This window comes from Podarcis pityusensis (genome assembly GCF_964106645.2).
Source record: "Podarcis pityusensis genome assembly, chromosome: 15".
NCBI lineage: Eukaryota > Metazoa > Chordata > Lepidosauria > Squamata > Lacertidae > Podarcis > Podarcis pityusensis.
The window spans coordinates 2,888,846-2,905,928 of NC_138040.1; the positions used below are offsets into that span (position 1 = coordinate 2,888,846).

Sequence of the window (17,083 nt, forward strand, 5' to 3'; positions counted from 1 at the left end):
TTACTGGACACCCAAAGGCAGACTATAGGGTATTTATCCATTATGGGATTTACTTAAGGGGAATACACAGCTGTCAATACATATGTGACTAGTAGACATGAGGATATTATTATTATTATTATTATTATTCTCTTCGCCCAAGTTCCCAAGGCAGGTTATGGCAATTTAAAAAGACAATGTTAAATTCAGTTTAAAACCAAAGAAAGGGGTTTAATTATTTCCCATTTAACTCAACAGGGTTTGTTTCATGTTAAAACATTCCTGTTTCCCCCCCATCAGTTTCACACAGGAAGACCTCAGAGCAGAAACACTGAACTTTGGTGTCCCAGAAAAAGAATATCAGAGAATGAGTCCTGGATTAATAAATAGCTCAGCACTTTGCTCTCCACAGTGGTAATCTTCCTCTGGAAAGCCCAAAGGTTGATGATATTAGTGGACAACCTCGTGTTTTTCAACCATGTGAAGCATGATTCATTGCCATTCAGGCCAGCCAAGACATGGCTTCCCATTGACTCCTGGTGCATACCTCAGATATTGCCAATATTCTTTATGCGAAGACAGCATTTGTGCTCGCTTTTTTCTTTTGAATTTTGTTAAATCACGTATAACTGTACTTATTTTTCGAGCCTTTTTTATAGTTTCGGTTTTTATCTTTGAATTTCCATATGTTTTTATAGCTGTTCTCTCTGTTATACATTATAAAATGACATTAAAAAAACTCTCCCCCCATTGTATATATCACATTAAACAGAGCATAGAATCATAGAATCATAGAATCATAGAGTTGGAAGAGACCACAAGGGCCATCGAGTCCAACCCCCTGCCAAGCAGGAAACACCATCAGAGCACTCCTGACATATGGTTGTCAAGCCTCTGCTTAAAGACCTCCAAAGAAGGAGACTCCACCACACTCCTTGGCAGCAAATTCCACTGTCGAACAGCTCTTACTGTCAGGAAGTTCTTCCTAATGTTTAGGTGGAATCTTCTTTCTTGTAGTTTGGATCCATTGCTCCGTGTCCGCTTCTCCGGAGCAGCAGAAAACAACCTTTCTCCCTCCTCTATGTGACATCCTTTTATATATTTGAACATGGCTATCATATCACCCCTTAACCTCCTCTTCTCCAGGCTAAACATGCCCAGCTCTCTTAGCCGTTCCTCATAAGGCATCGTTTCCAGGCCTTTGACCATTTTGGTTGCCCTCCTCTGGACACGTTCCAGTTTGTCAATGTCCTTCTTGAACTGTGGTGCCCAGAACTGGACACAGTACTCCAGGTGAGGTCTGACCAGAGCAGAATACAGTGGCACTATTACTTCCCTTGATCTAGATGCTATACTCCTATTGATGCAGCCCAGAATTGCATTGGCTTTTTTAGCTGCCACGTCACACTGTTGGCTCATGTCAAGTTTGTGGTCAACCAAGACTCCTAGATCCTTTTCACATGTACTGCTCTCAAGCCAGGTGTCCCCCATCTTGTATTTGTGCCTCTCATTTTTTTTGCCCAAGTGCAATACTTTACATTTCTCCCTGTTAAAATTCATCTTGTTTGTTTTGGCCCAGTTCTCTAATCTGTCAAGGTCGTTTTGAAGTGTGATCCTGTCCTCTGGGGTGTTAGCCACCCCTCCCAATTTGGTGTCATCTGCAAATTTGATCAGGATGCCCTTGAGTCCATCATCCAAGTCGTTGATAAAGATGTTGAATAAGACCGGGCCCAAGACAGAACCCTGTGGCACCCCACTAGTCACTCTTCTCCAGGATGAAGAGGAACCATTGATGAGCACCCTTTGGGTTCGGTCAGTCAGCCAGTTACAAATCCACTGAGTGGGAGCATAGTCAAGACCACATTTTACCAGCTTCTTTACAAGAATATCATGAGGCACCTTGTCAAATGCCTTGCTGAAATCAAGGTAGGCTACATCCACTGCGTTCCCTTCATCTACCAGGCTTGTAATTCTGTCAAAAAACGAGATCAGGTTAGTCTGACATGACTTATTTTTCAGAAATCCATGCTGACTATTGGTGATCACAGCATTCCTTTCTAGGTGCTCACAGACTGTTTGCTTAATGATCTGCTCCAGAATCTTCCCTGGTATTGATGTCAGACTGACTGGGCGGTAATTATTTGGGTCCTCTCTTTTCCCCTTTTTGAAAATAGGGACAACATTTGCCCTCCTCCAGTCTGCCGGGACTTCGCCTGTTCTCCAGGAATTCTCAAAGATGACTGCCAGTGGTTCTGAGATCACATCTGCCAGTTCTTTTAATACTCTTGGATGCAGTTCGTCTGGCCCTGGAGACTTGAATACATCTAAACTAGCCAAGTATTCTTGTACTATCTCCTTAGTTATTCTGGGCTGTGTTTCCTTTGCTGAATCATTTGCTCCAAATTCTTCAGGTCGGGCATTGTTTTCTTTATCGGAGAAGACTGAGGCAAAGAAGGCATTGAGGAGTTCAGCTCTTTCTGTGTCCCCTGTTTGCATTTCACCATCTTCTCCTCTGAGTGACCCCACTGTTTCTTTGTTCTTCCTTTTGCTACGAACATACCCATAAAAGCCTTTTTTGTTGCTTTTAACCTCTCTAGCAAGCCTGAGTTCATTCTGTGCTTTAGCTTTTCTGACTTTGTGTCTACACGTGCCGGCTATTTGTTTGAATTCCTCTTTGGTGGTTTCCCCCCTTTTCCATTTTTTGTACACATCCTTTTTTAATCTTAACTCAGTTAAAAGTTCTTTAGATAGCCACCCCGGCTTCTTTAGGCACCTTCCATGTTTCTGTCTCATTGGTATTGCCTGACGTTGTGCTTTTACTATCTCCCTCTTAACAAACTCCCAGCCATCATGAACTCCCTTTCCTTTTAGTATTACTGTCCATGGGATCTCACCCAGCACTTCCCTAAGTTTTATGAAGTCAGCTTTCTTAAAGTCAAGAAATTGAGTCCTAGTATGCTTGGCTGCTCCTTTCCGCTGTATAGTAAACTTCAGAAGAGCATGATCACTCGCGCCTAATGATCCTTCCACTTCTACCCCACTAACCAGGTCATCAACATTGGTTAGGACCAGATCTAAAATGGCTGTTCCTCTTGTTGCTTCTCCCACTTTCTGGACAATGAAGTTGTCTGCAAGGCCAGTGAGGAATCTGTTTGACCTTATGCTCTTGGCTGAGTTTGACATCCAACAAATATCCGGGTAATTGAAGTCCCCCATTACTACTATCTCCCTTCCTTTTGCATGCTTGGCCATCTGTTCCAGGAAGGCATCATCTATGTCCTCCGTTTGGCTTGGGGATCTATAGTAAACTCCCACAATGAGGTCACTGTTATTCTTCTCTCCCTTAATTTTGACCCAAATGCTCTCACTTTGGCTTTGAGGTTCTAAATCTTGGATCTCTTCACAGGTATACACATCCCTGACATATAACGCCACTCCTCCTCCTTTCTTGTCTGGTCTGTTTCTCTGAAATAGATTGTATCCCCCCATTATTACATTCCAATCGTGGGACTTATCCCACCAGGTTTCAGTGATGCCTATTATGTCATATTTAGTTTGCTGTACCAAGAGCTCAAGCTCATCTTGTTTATTTCCCATGCTTTGCGCATTAGTGTACAGACATTGAAGTCCATTAATCATTCCCCCGTGACTCTTATTTAAGGATTTTTTCCTCCCACCACTAGGTCTGTGTGCTGTTTGCTCCATTTGGTCTATGACATTTGGATGATCATCTTCATCAATTGATAGACTCCTACCTTCAGGAGCACTGTCTCCCTCCCCCACATTAGTCAGTTTAAAGCCCTCCTGATGAGGTTTCTGAGATTTTTGGCAAAAACATTTCTCCCATACGTTGTGAGGTGCAGCCCATCACTTGCCAGAAGTCCATCTTCAAGAAACTGCAGTCCGTGATCTAAGAATCCAAACCGTTCCTGTTTACACCATTTGCGAAGCCAGCTGTTCACTTCCACTATTTTCCCCTCTCTCCCTGGGCCACGTCGTTCAACTGGGAGGACAGATGAGATCACAATTTGTGCATTTAATTGCTTCAATTTCCTGCCCAGAGCCTCGTAGTCTCTTTTGATCTTCTGGAGGCTATTGCTTGCAGTGTCATTGGTTCCCACATGAACCAAGAGGAAGGGGTATTTGTCAGTGGGTTTTATGATTCCTTGCAGTCGTTCAGTTACATCTTGGATCTTAGCCCCGGGGAGACAGCACACTTCCCGAGACATCTTGTCAGGCCCACAGATCACTGCTTCTGTTCCCCTCAGTAGGGAATCCCCTATCACCACTACACGCCTCCTCTTAGGTTTGGTCGGGGTTCTTCCGTGAGCTGTCTGCTCCAAGGTCGCCTGCACATTCCCTGAGGACTGACTTTGCTGCTCGTCTTCATATACCTGATCGACTGTAATGAGGGAGAGATCCTCAAATGGAGTCTGCTCTTCGTCTTCCATGCTAGGGGAGAGGACCTCAAAGCGATTGTGTATTTCTAAACAATTAGAGCGAACCCTGGGCCTCCTACTTCTTTGAGTCACGTTTCTCCATATATCTGGCTCCTGTGTTGGTGAACTAGCGTCCTTCTCAGGGAAGTCCCCTGTCTCCTCCTTGGTGGAGACGGTGTGCTCTGTTGCTTCCAAGAAGAGCTCCAGCTCTCTAATTCTTTGGAGCGTAGCTACACGTTCCTCCAGTTGCTGGACTTTGTCTTTTAAGAGGGCAATCAACATGCAATTGCTGCAGGTAAAGCTGCCTGCAACCTTTGGCAAGATGGCAAACATTGCGCAGGAACCGCAGGCGACTGCAGCTGTTCCCTCCCCCTCCGTCTTGAGAACGTGTCGTTGGGGGTGGCTACAGCAGTCCTCCATCATAAAAAGCGCGAAGACAGGAAAAATAACTCCCCCCACAAAAAAAACCTAGGTCTCCCCCAACAAACATTTGAGACTAGCTCCCCTAAATCTAAAAGATGGATCAAACTGCGCGCGCCGCTGCCCTGCAATCTCTGAATACATATACGCAATACGTATGAACATCTGTTATCAGTTCTACCTTCAAATTCACTGGGACTTTAATGTTGACAGTGGGGGGGTTGGGCTAACCCTCCAGAACAGCTGATGGAAGGACATTTAAATGCAGCAGAGTTCAGGCTCCATGATATTTTTGAGCAGAGAGCACATATAGTTTATAGGGCTGACGGGCTCTATGCCTAGCTAATTCATGCAGTTAACCCTAACAATGTGTCTTCTATTTGGCTTCTTATTCCAGCTGCTTCCAGTTGCTACGGATCTCTAGGTTGTGGCTGATGGAAGTTGGGCTGGGGCATCTGGGGGGCACCAGGTTGGCAGAGGCTATAGAATAATATTCTGATTAGCTGAAGAAGATTGGAAGAAATTTAAAGACTATTTACAGAAATATTGCAAAATTAATGAATGTTAGAATGATGTCAGAATGAAGTTAAGTGGTTTTAGCAGCAATGTCTTAAAGGTGTATGTAAAAATGGATTGCTAATAAGTGAGAATCTAAAGTTATAATATATTAATTTAAAGGACTAAGACAAAAACAAAGAGGGAAAGGAATTGCTGAATTAACCAATTGAACTGGAATACAAAAAAGGGAGGTGAGAGGAGGTCAGGGAAGTAAGGAAATGAAATGTAAGATACGGAAGGCCTGATTTGTTTTTAAGTGTTTTTTATCTTTGTTTTTTCTGTACTTTGTATTTTGTATGTTTTTTCTTTTTCTTTTTCTTTTTCTTTTTTCCCTTGTTTCTTTTCTCTTTAACTATGTAATTTTTTGTTTTTGAAATTTTAATAAATACCATTAAAAAAAATATATTTGGCCTCTTATTCCAGCTGCTTCCAGTTGCTACGGATCTCTAGGTTGTGGCTGATGGAAGTTGGGCTGGGGCATCTGGGGGGCACCAGGTTGGCAGAGGCTATAGAATAATATTCTGATTAGTTGAAGAAGGGGGAAGAGGAGGGGGGGATTAAAGGGCAAAAAGAAAGAACAGTCTAGAAGCTGTGGAACATTCTCCAGTTATCTTGTGTTGTTCAAAGTTCACTTCCAAGGATAAGCTGTGCTTCGGTACAAAAGTACCGTTCTCCCCTGCCCACTGCCTGGCGCTATCTTAATCAGGCATGCTTGCGTGGCAGTGACTCAGCAGAGCGAGGTTTCTGGGAGAGCAGCCCGTTTTGTGATTCAGGCTGGGCAACGATACCAAATAGGCATTCAGGCAGCACGAAAGGCCTCTCTCGCTTGTGGGGGGTTGTGCAAAAGATCCCTCTGCAATCTTGTGTAACTCTCCGTTGCATTTTGACAGGGAGCCGTTCCCAATAGAGGATACTGGGCCCTGATCCGATTAGATTCTGGTTGCTGGAGGAAGGAAAGCAGGATGGGAGGAGGCACGGTCTCTGGTCTGTTCAACTTCCTGCTTAGATTTATGATGACTACTCAAGTCAAAAATTGTCGTGCTTGGACTATGACCTTGGAGACGAGGGTTCAAATCCCTGCTCAGCCATTAAGCTCTCACTGGGTGACCTTGGGCCAGCCACTGTCTTTCACAGCCTAATTTACCTTGTTGGCGTGAGAGTAAACTGGGGACAGGAAGAACCATGTACAAAGCCTTGAGCTCCTTGGAGGAAAATGTGGTATATAAATGTAACATATACCGGTAATTAAAGAAAAGCAGAAGCAGAGAAGTGCTTGGCTGCTGGATCAGTCTAAAGCGGGCCTAGTTATTCCAACATATTGTTTTCAGGGTGGTCAACCAGACGCCCCGTAACTCCAAAACATCATACATACATCACAGAAGAAGGCGGTCTCCAACAGAAATACATCACAGGGGGCAGTTTCCAACAGAAATCCTGTCTGTCAGGATACCTGACAATGGTCACTGATTACTCCACCTGGCCAGCCTGGCCATTCCTTTTGAGATGCTAAATACTTAGTTCCTGAATCCAGATCACCGGCTCACCCTATTCATACACAAATATGCCCTGAAAACAGGATTTGTGAGCAAAGAGACAATGGGGAGACTTTCTCATTTCCTTCCTCACTGCAGAGGAATATTTGAGGTCATTGGAGAGTCAAAATGGCTTCAGGATTGCTCTCCTGTACTATTTCAGACACGTGGTTTATATACTTGTACATTTATGCACTATATATATATATATATATAACCTTAGAATTCCTATAACAGTTGGATTGATGGTGGCTAAGGCTCATCTATCCAAGCTTCTTGGCTTCACAGAACTCTTCAGCATGCCCTATGGAGACCACGGTGTAACAAGATCATTGTCGAATTCCCCCTCCGCCCCCCAATATGTTGGTCAAAGCCACAAGTCTCATTTTTATCTCATGGAAGCGTCCTGTAGTGTTCAAATCAAATTTCTGTTTGGAGTCAAATCACTTTAACAACAAATCATTTCATTTTCAGATGTCAGCTGCTCTGTTCAGTCCCTCTGAAATCTCTCTATGTGTGTTCTGCTGGAAATAGCTCACCACTGGAATTCTGATTTGACGAAGCAGACATTTGGGCCAGTAACTCACACCTGCCCCAGATGGACTTGTCTGAGCATGTTAAAGAGTTCGTCTCGCAGGCAGCATTTCCAAGCTGTTAGGTCATCTGAACTCAGCTTTCAGCTGCTTAGAAAACAAATGCACAGCCCTGTGAGCTATGCCCAGGGGCCTGGATAAAAAATGGTGATGTTAGCAAAATGTTAATATTTACCAGTCACTTCTAGAAATTAACCCACCCTTGCAGAGTTTATACAAACCTGGGTGAATATTGACAAAAATATTGGGTTGTATCCAACATTAGGCATACTCAGAGGAGACCCACAGAAATAGGTCAATTAATTTCAATGGGTCTACTCTGACTATGGCTAACTAACACTGGATACAAACCATTTAAAAGTAACAGATTTTTTTTTGCAAGGAGAGCAAAACTGTCATCAGGAAGAGAACAACATAATCTAAAGCAAGGATGCTGTCATTTGTGCTGAAGGGAACACGAGCATTTCTGTGATCCATACAAGTTGGGTTATCGTGGATGATGAATGTGATGTCAGTTCAAATGTTATCTGTCCTGTTTGAAGTCAAGAGACACAAACCAGGCAGATTATGCTGAGAAGCATCCCTGAAACACTCCTCCCCCTGCCACCTCAATCTAGCTTTGTTTGTCTGAACAGTAAACAATGAAATCGGGTTGTTTCCTGAGCACTCTTTTAATTCCTTTTCTTAGGAAAACAACAGCACAACATACCCTTGGATTCCCACATCAGGCAGTGTGTGTGTGTGTGTGTGTGTGTGTGTGTGTGTAAACTCTCCTAAATCAGCAGTGGGTGATTCTGCATGCACCCTGATCATCACCTTGTGACTTGTGTACAAATCTATGCAAACACACACAGCCCTCTTTCCAAATAATAGATGCTTTCATAATGTTGCCTGGTGACCTAGTTCTTGCCTGCCCTCAGTTTTTCTGGGAAATCCAAATGCACTGAAAGGATCAAGGAGGTCACAAGATCTGGATTTATTTGTGGTTTTTGCCAGCCCAGCAATGATCGATATGTTGCCATCAGCTGGTACTCGTTAAGCACAGAGTCACCCAGAATTCTCAGGATAGCATTTAAAAGGAAACGTGTTTCAAAGGCTTTCCAGGGTCAATGGTCTACATTCTGGAGTTACCCCATGATATGGCACAAGCTATGCCCGTAAACATGTTGTGGAACACAAACTGACTCAAGATTAACATATGGGTACCAGATTTTTTTCAATGAATCTGGGGACACTTTTTTTTTTTTGGAAGCAGAGTAGCAACAGGGAGTCAGTAGTGGGGATGGTGAGGCAAAAGACCCTGGGCCCAAGCGCACATGCATATTGTATAAAGGTGCAAAGCCCTTCTTTTGCACCCTGTGAAACATAAATGCACAGAGTTTTTTTAAAAACTGGGCAACAGCGCGCTGCCCACCCGTGACTCCCGAGCCTTCCCCAATCTTCTGCCCCCTTCCCCCTTTGTTTTGATAGATTGGGAGAGGCTCAGGAGTCACGGGCGGGTGGCCATTGCCCAGGAGGGGCACAAGGGGTGCGGTTTCTCTGCCAGTCAAGGTGCAAAGCCCTTCTTAAGCCGCATTTTAATTAACTGTTTGTTTGTTGTTGTTGTTGTCTGTTTGTTTTTCCCATTACGTTATATTGAACAGTGGTACCTCAAGTTAAGAACTTAATTCGTTCTGGAGGTCCGTTCTTAACCTGAAACTGTTCTTAACCTGAAGCACCACTTTAGCTAATGGGGCCTCCTGCTGCCGCTGCGCCGCCGCTGCATGATTTCTCTTCTCATCCTGAAGCAAAGTTCTTAACCTGAAGCACTATTTCTGGATTAGGGGAGTCTGTAACCTGAAGCGTATGTAACCTGAAGCATATGTAACCCGAGGTACCACTGTAAATTATATTTGGTGTTAGCTGCCCTGAGCCCGTTCCTGGCTGGGGAGGGCGGGGTATAAATATTATTATTATTTTATTTCACACCCTGTGAAACATAAATGCACAGAGTTTTAAAAAAACTGGGCAATGGCCAGCTGCCCACAACTCCCGAGCCTCCCCTGATCAGTCAAACCAAAGGGGGGAGGGGGCAGGAGATCTGTACCACCGGACGTCCCCGGTTCCTCTTCGGTGGTGGCGGTGGCAGCGACAGTCTCAGCAGCCCGGAGCCAGCCTGGTAGCGCAGTTGACTCTGGCTGGCTTCAGGAGCTGCTTGCTGCCGTGATGCCCACCATTTTCCCTCTCCGGAAGTTGCCATATGATGCGTTGCAAATCTGGGGACATTTCTGGGGACGAATTTGTCTGGGGACAGATTTGTGGAACTGGGGACATCTGGTCAATAAAGTATAGTGTTTATTAGTACCATCACCCCACCAGTTTCACAATGCATTCTGAAAGCTTCTAAGCAACACAGAACTCTTCCTCTTCTTGGATGTCCAGCAATTGTTTTAGATGGGTGGGAAACAGATTTCCAAGGCATTAAGAAAAAGCTTATTTATCCCCATTTGCACATTGCTTTGGTCTTCAAAGAGAATGGAATATGTATTAGATCCTTGACATCTGTGAGACTCTCAATGTTACACAGAAGTATGCTTTGACAAAGAAGCAATGCAAGTAGCATAGATCTGTCTGATTCAATGAGTTCATCCTTATAAAAAGCTGAAGAATATATTTTTATTGATTCCCTTTTTGAGGGGGCAAGTGAATTTTTTTTAACTCACCAAGACATTTTAAGCAAATTGTGGGTTTTTTAAAAAAAACTGTGGGCAACCCAGAAATTGTGAAGGGGCTGCAGCAAATTCATTCTGTTTTTCTGGATTGATTGCTTTTGTCAACAGGTGTCTTTGGTACAGGTAACAAACTGGGATGACAGGTAAAACCTTTTCCTTGCATCAGGTGCTTCTAATCTCAGCTCATTACATACAGTGAAAATACCAGGTAGCCTGACATCTAGCTGGTTGATAGGGGATCAAATATTTATTTCATTCATTCTAATGCACATCAATCTTTAACTTTTGTCTTCTGGGTTTCTGGGGGGGGGGGGTTCCTGTTGTTATTCTGTCTCTCACAGCTACAATAAACCTACCATTAAAATTATGGACTGGTCATTTCTTCATCAGAGGGCAAACAGGCAAATTTAGCAGGGGATCAAATACTTCCCCCCCCCCTCACTGTATTCACAACATTTTACTATTGCTTTTCTTTTTCTTTGTTTCTTTATTGCATTTTATTAATCTGAGGTCAGCCGCTAAACTGTAGGTTTGTACAAGGAAAGTCGGGTTTTTGTAAAGGCTTTAAAAGCAAATAAATAATGAACACAACAAGCCAGCCATTTCAAACTTATTTTGTATCCAATCCTCTTAAAATATGTATCCACTCTGTTTTCTCCTGGATACCTCTTTTCTTCTTCTTTTTTTTTTTTACAGGAAGTGCTATAGGAAATAACATGCATATGCTATTAAGTTGCAAAATTCAGGGTGCCTCTTGCTTGCTAATCCTAGGCAGTGGAAGAAGAGAGAAACTGGTTGTGTGACCCTGTTTCAAGGTACTCGGCGAGATTCCCATCTGGCAGAACAAAGTATTAATTTCAGGTGAGCTCAGAAGAGGAAACGGCTTCAGGGACTGGAACATTGTTTCCTGTCGAAAGCCAAAAACAGAAAACACCAGCTTGAGTTTCAAATGCTGAGCACAGTTTTCATCGCTACATAATAACTTGGGGGGTGCGTTGAACCCAAGTAAGCAATATTTAGAGTAGACCCACTGAAATTGACGGACATGGCTAAATTCACTCCATTGATTTCAATGGGTCTACTCTGAGACCAACTGCTGGAGACTCCCTGTGTAAAGACTGGGAAAGCCAGCCAGATGGGCAGGATATAAATTAATAATAATAGTAATAATAATTAAGACAACTTTGCACAACTATTGTTTTGATGCCAGCAACTCCAGTGACAAAAACATGGAACGGTTTGCAGCAAGGAGACAAACAGAATTGTCTCCCCAGGAACAAGCACCTCATATGTGGCTAGATGGGTCAACACGATAAATAGCTTAATACATAAATATGGGTTATCCTTTTAACATTTTCTATGAAGACTTTGGGGGATAACTCAGTATGGAAATATGTACCCCCCACTTTTAAAATGTATGAGGGGAGAAGTTCTGCTGGGCACGAGTGACTCCATTTTACAAAGCCTGACTTACGGGGCATATTTTGGTGATACTATTCAAGTATTTTGTTCAACAGACCTGACTTGCTGGTTAGTGGCAATTCTTTTTTTCCCCCTGGGCTTTTTTATTTTCCTTTTTTGACCCTGCTTCCCCGTTCCTTCCAGTTTTGTTCACCAATGATAATGCATGCAGTGTTTTTAATTTATTCCCCCCCCCCTCAAATATTCTGCTTGGAGACTATCTCATAATGGGAAAATATGAAATTTAAAAAAAAACATTGTATGACAAGAAACAAATAGATTTTCAAACATAGCGAGGTTATAATTGGCACCTCTCCTTCTGGGACTGAAGAACAGGAAAAAAACGCCTCAGTTAATTACATAACCACTCTTTTAAAATGGTGAAGGTTTCTGAGGGGGAGCCAAATTTTCCCTCAAAGAGGAGAGGCCCCATTTGTGAGAGAATGAAAGCATTCTCTCTTCTCTATTGTTTTATATGTATTTTATGTGCTTTATATGTATTTTGGTTTTATCATCTTGATTTTTCAGTTTTAATATTAATTTCCCCTCAGGAGACCCCTCCCCCACCCACGAAGATGCCCATCCCCCACCAGCCTCCGTTCGCCGCCCCCCCTCCTCTCCCGCATGCGCACAACAGCCCACATTCACTTTCCTCCCACCCCACTTCTCGAAATCTGCTCCGCTGAGGCGGAGGGGCCTTAGCAACGAGGGTGACCTCACCCTGCACCAATCAGCGAAGACTTACTCATTAGAAACACACGGAGGAAAAACACCTCCCTTCCTTTCTCCAGATCCTTCCAGAGCTTTCCTACCCGAGAGCCAATCAGCGATCGCATGGTTCCTCCCTTCGCACCAATCGCCACCGAGCCTCCGATTTAATCCCGCCTCTCTTCAACGGCCGGTCGAAATTGCGCAGAGTCTCTTCACCTGCTCTTGTATATCCCTCCGCAGCTCGCACAACTCGTTTTATCGCGTGTCGTAACAAGGAGACCACAACGTCTTTCTCCGTTTTCATTTTTCCTTCCTTTCAAATAGCGGGGGACATACCGGGAAGGGAGAAGTGGCTCTCATTACCGTTTATCGCCGGACTATTTTTTTTAGCGGAAGGAGACTAGAACTCCGCTCAGAAGGAGGAGCGATAAGTCACAGAGGTCTATAAATACCAGAGGGCGGAAGCGAAGCGGACATATTCGGCGCTGTCATTGACGAAAGGAGAGGTCGGGGAGAGTTTTGTCAACGGAAGCGACGGTCGGGATTCGATTTTCCTAGTTGAATCGGTCGTAGCACATTGGTAAGACGGCGGAGAGGGTGGTTGGGAAAGAAGGCCGCCTTTCGAGCGACGTGGCGGCGCCTCCGGGGTGTGGCGTCACCGGCCTCCATTGTGGCGAGGCGCTGCCCGGCGACGTGGGGGGGGGCGGGGGGGGCTCGGCGAGGGTCTTCCTGCGCAGCCCTGGCCAGAGGGGAGATGGGGTGGCTTCGTGGCGGGAGGCGCGCCTGAAGGGCGAGCGCGGCGCTTTCTGCGCCGATGAGGTAAAAAGGAATAAACCGAGACCAGCCCCTCCCCCCCATAAATTCATTTTTATTGTGCTGTAATGGAGGTCCTCACAAAGAAGCGGGCAAAAGCCGTGTCGTGGCGGTCGGGAGACGCGCGTTTTAAATGGGTGGGGAACCGTATAAGCGGGAGCCTCAGCTGACGCACATACTTAATACTGTATAGTAAAAATGCACCCGTGTATGAAGCACAAAGAAGCAAACTTGGTACTATATTTTTTAAAAAACGGGGATGAGGAGAGTCGGTTGCCAGAAACCTACGGGGCTAATTTTAGGAGTCCTGGGTAGTTCTCCCTCCCACCTTCCCCCCAAAAGTGCAATGCAAATCGTTCCGGGACGGTGCGTCATAATTACAAAAGATTTGGCATGTGATGGGCTGGCGTTATACTGGTATTGTTTGTAGCAATGAGCTGCCTTTGAGTCAGTTCTAATAAGGGCAAATGGGATGTAAAGTATTAAAGCAAAAAAGGGGGGGTGGCTTGGGAAAGCGCATGCGTAGAATGTATGTTTATGAGCAAAAGCATAGTGGGTGGGGAATAAGTGTGAGATCACTTAATTGGTTAAAATGGGGCTTCAAAAGGTCATCCAGCTGGGCTCCTTGCAGGTTTTGCCTCTTGTGGTTTTGCAGTGAGGGTTTTCCCCCCTGCTTCTGACCTTGGTGTATAGTATTTGAGGATATCAAATAGTTTTTAGTTTGACTAGGCTTGCCAGTTTCACCTCGTTTTTCTGCTTATAGATGCATGGGAGACAATTCCATTGTATCTCTGATAATTGCTGATACAAAATGAAAAACGTTGGAAACTTAATTTACAGTCTACTCATATTGGTTCTGATGGGTGTTTAAAACGTCACAGGCTTTTAGTGTTTCTGGTTATTGGATAACTTCTGCATTGCTGAAATGGGAAGGTGCTGAAGTATAATGAGATACTCATAATGTATTATTATTGCAGATAAAAAATGCAGATCTTTGTCAAGACTCTGACTGGCAAGACCATCACCCTGGAGGTGGAGCCCAGCGACACAATTGAGAATGTGAAAGCTAAAATCCAGGACAAAGAAGGCATTCCTCCTGACCAGCAGAGGCTGATCTTTGCCGGAAAGCAGCTGGAAGATGGCCGCACCCTCTCCGACTACAACATCCAGAAGGAATCCACCCTCCATCTTGTGCTGCGTCTGAGGGGAGGTATGCAGATCTTTGTCAAGACACTCACTGGGAAGACCATCACTCTGGAAGTGGAGCCCAGTGACACCATCGAGAACGTGAAAGCTAAGATCCAGGACAAAGAAGGCATTCCCCCTGACCAGCAGAGGCTGATCTTCGCCGGAAAGCAGCTGGAAGATGGCCGCACCCTCTCAGACTACAACATCCAGAAGGAATCCACCCTCCATCTTGTGCTGCGTCTGAGGGGAGGTATGCAGATCTTTGTCAAGACACTCACTGGGAAGACCATCACTCTGGAAGTGGAGCCCAGTGACACCATCGAGAACGTGAAAGCTAAGATCCAGGACAAAGAAGGCATTCCCCCTGACCAGCAGAGGCTGATCTTTGCCGGAAAGCAGCTGGAAGATGGCCGCACCCTCTCTGACTACAACATCCAGAAGGAATCCACCCTCCATCTTGTGCTGCGTCTGAGGGGAGGTATGCAGATCTTTGTCAAGACACTCACTGGGAAGACCATCACTCTGGAAGTGGAGCCCAGTGACACCATCGAGAACGTGAAAGCTAAGATCCAGGACAAAGAAGGCATTCCCCCTGACCAGCAGAGGCTGATCTTCGCCGGAAAGCAGCTGGAAGATGGCCGCACCCTCTCCGACTACAACATCCAGAAGGAATCCACCCTCCATCTTGTGCTGCGTCTGAGGGGAGGTATGCAGATCTTTGTCAAGACACTCACTGGGAAGACCATCACTCTGGAAGTGGAGCCCAGTGACACCATCGAGAACGTGAAAGCTAAGATCCAGGACAAAGAAGGCATTCCCCCTGACCAGCAGAGGCTGATCTTCGCCGGAAAGCAGCTGGAAGATGGCCGCACCCTCTCAGACTACAACATCCAGAAGGAATCCACCCTCCATCTTGTGCTGCGTCTGAGGGGAGGTATGCAGATCTTTGTCAAGACACTCACTGGGAAGACCATCACTCTGGAAGTGGAGCCCAGTGACACCATCGAGAACGTGAAAGCTAAGATCCAGGACAAAGAAGGCATTCCCCCTGACCAGCAGAGGCTGATCTTCGCCGGAAAGCAGCTGGAAGATGGCCGCACCCTCTCTGACTACAACATCCAGAAGGAATCCACCCTCCATCTTGTGCTGCGTCTGAGGGGAGGTATGCAGATCTTTGTCAAGACACTCACTGGGAAGACCATCACTCTGGAAGTGGAGCCCAGTGACACCATCGAGAACGTGAAAGCTAAAATCCAGGACAAAGAAGGCATTCCCCCTGACCAGCAGAGGCTGATCTTCGCCGGAAAGCAGCTGGAAGATGGCCGCACCCTCTCTGACTACAACATCCAGAAAGAATCCACCCTCCACCTTGTGCTGCGTCTGAGAGGTGGCTTTTAGGTGTTAACGGAACTCTTTATTTGCAAGTTGCCAATAGCATTTGTTTGCACTGTAGCTGTTTAATGTCTTAATATTGTAAGGTAAATAAAAGTTTAAGTAACTGCTGGACTGTTGGTGTAAATGCTAAATAAAAGTTTTTGTTGCACATTACTTTGTAGTTCTCATGAATGATTAAGTATGGTGTTCAAGAATACTTTTCTCCCAGTTTTTTTACACTGTAGGTGTTGTGCGTAACTGCAAGGTTCTGGGAAAGAAATCAAAGGTAACATAGCAAGAGATACCAAAATTAAGTGCAAGTTCACATGGATTCTGCAACTTAATCCTAAATAAACTGATACCAAACATGTCATGAGGTATAACTGCAATGATGGAAGTCACAGCTCCAGACTTTTTGCCATGTTAAAACAGGTGTAAGCTTAGAATACAGAATATGAAACTTGGGAGTCTAGAGTGCTCAAACTGATTAAACTGTTTAGTCACCTTAGTGGCTTGAGCTTTCTACAATGCTGGCAAGGACAAAACTAGGGACACAGGTTTTCTTTACTTTGGTACCACTCAAATGTTCTGTTTATGCTTGGAAGTTGCTTGTTTTCATCTTTAAATAAAGATGCAGAAAGAACTGAGTGATAAGTAACTGCAGAGGCTTTGATCTAAAATGCTATGTAGTGTACCATTTAGCATTAAGGGCTTGCACAATGCAATTGATAAGGTCCTTTAAAAATAGCTCCACTAATAACACACTCCATACAGCAGTTCCTATCCTAAACAAATTTGGCTGCTCTGGTAGGTAATACCTGCTGTGGTTAAAGACCCAACCATTCATAAACTTCTAGAGCATCATCTTGACACGGTATTTCAGGGTTCAATAATCCATTTTGGGTCGAGTATGGAATTGTCACAATGGAGGGCACTCTGTCAAACTTTGTGTGTGAAAATCTACTGTAGTCTACATCACTAGGACTCTAGGACACCACAAGCTCTGCCTTATCCCAAATGTAACTTAATACGTACCCACAGCTCTATAAATAAAGGCTGTCTACTTCAATGGTTCTCTGCAGTGTCAGATTGAGGCCCAGGAGGATTCACAATTATGTCAGGTGACCTGCTTGCCTTTTCTATTACACCACACAGGCAAAGGCAGAGTGGTGTCTGCAAACTCCTTGTCCCACCTCTGATGTCTCGCATGCCATCAGATCAATGGGGTGTGTGCACACGGCTTGGCCTAATTAGGTTCTCCATTGGTGCCCTAGGTGACTTTGAGGACATTTCCTTCAGTAGCC

At 44.7% G+C, this 17,083-nt stretch overlaps 1 protein-coding gene and 1 long non-coding RNA gene across 4 annotated transcripts; one reads left to right on the forward strand and one right to left on the reverse strand.

The window, feature by feature from the left end:
• Window positions 1-10,546: 10,546 nt before the first annotated feature.
• On the reverse strand, window positions 10,547-12,682 carry LOC308464139. Of its 2 annotated transcripts, none has more exons than XR_013979872.1 (2): window positions 12,439-12,682; window positions 10,547-11,139 (listed from the first exon to the last, which is right to left on the reverse strand). It is a non-coding gene; the product is annotated as an uncharacterized lncRNA (long non-coding RNA). The 2 variants fall into 2 exon arrangements; XR_013979873.1 differs by lacking the exon at window positions 12,439-12,682 and adding an exon at window positions 11,752-12,327.
• Window positions 12,683-12,831: 149 nt separating this feature from the next.
• On the forward strand, window positions 12,832-15,953 carry UBB (ubiquitin B). 2 transcript variants are annotated; one of them, XM_080983041.1, is made up of 2 exons: window positions 12,832-12,984; window positions 14,195-15,953. In XM_080983041.1, exon 2 carries the CDS (start codon window positions 14,202-14,204, stop codon window positions 15,801-15,803), a length of 1,602 nt encoding a protein of 533 aa, XP_080839167.1. In that variant the 5' UTR covers window positions 12,832-12,984; window positions 14,195-14,201; the 3' UTR covers window positions 15,804-15,953. The 2 variants fall into 2 exon arrangements, with proteins under 2 accessions (XP_080839167.1, XP_080839168.1); XM_080983042.1 differs by lacking the exon at window positions 12,832-12,984 and adding an exon at window positions 13,203-13,223.
• Window positions 15,954-17,083: the final 1,130 nt, after the last annotated feature.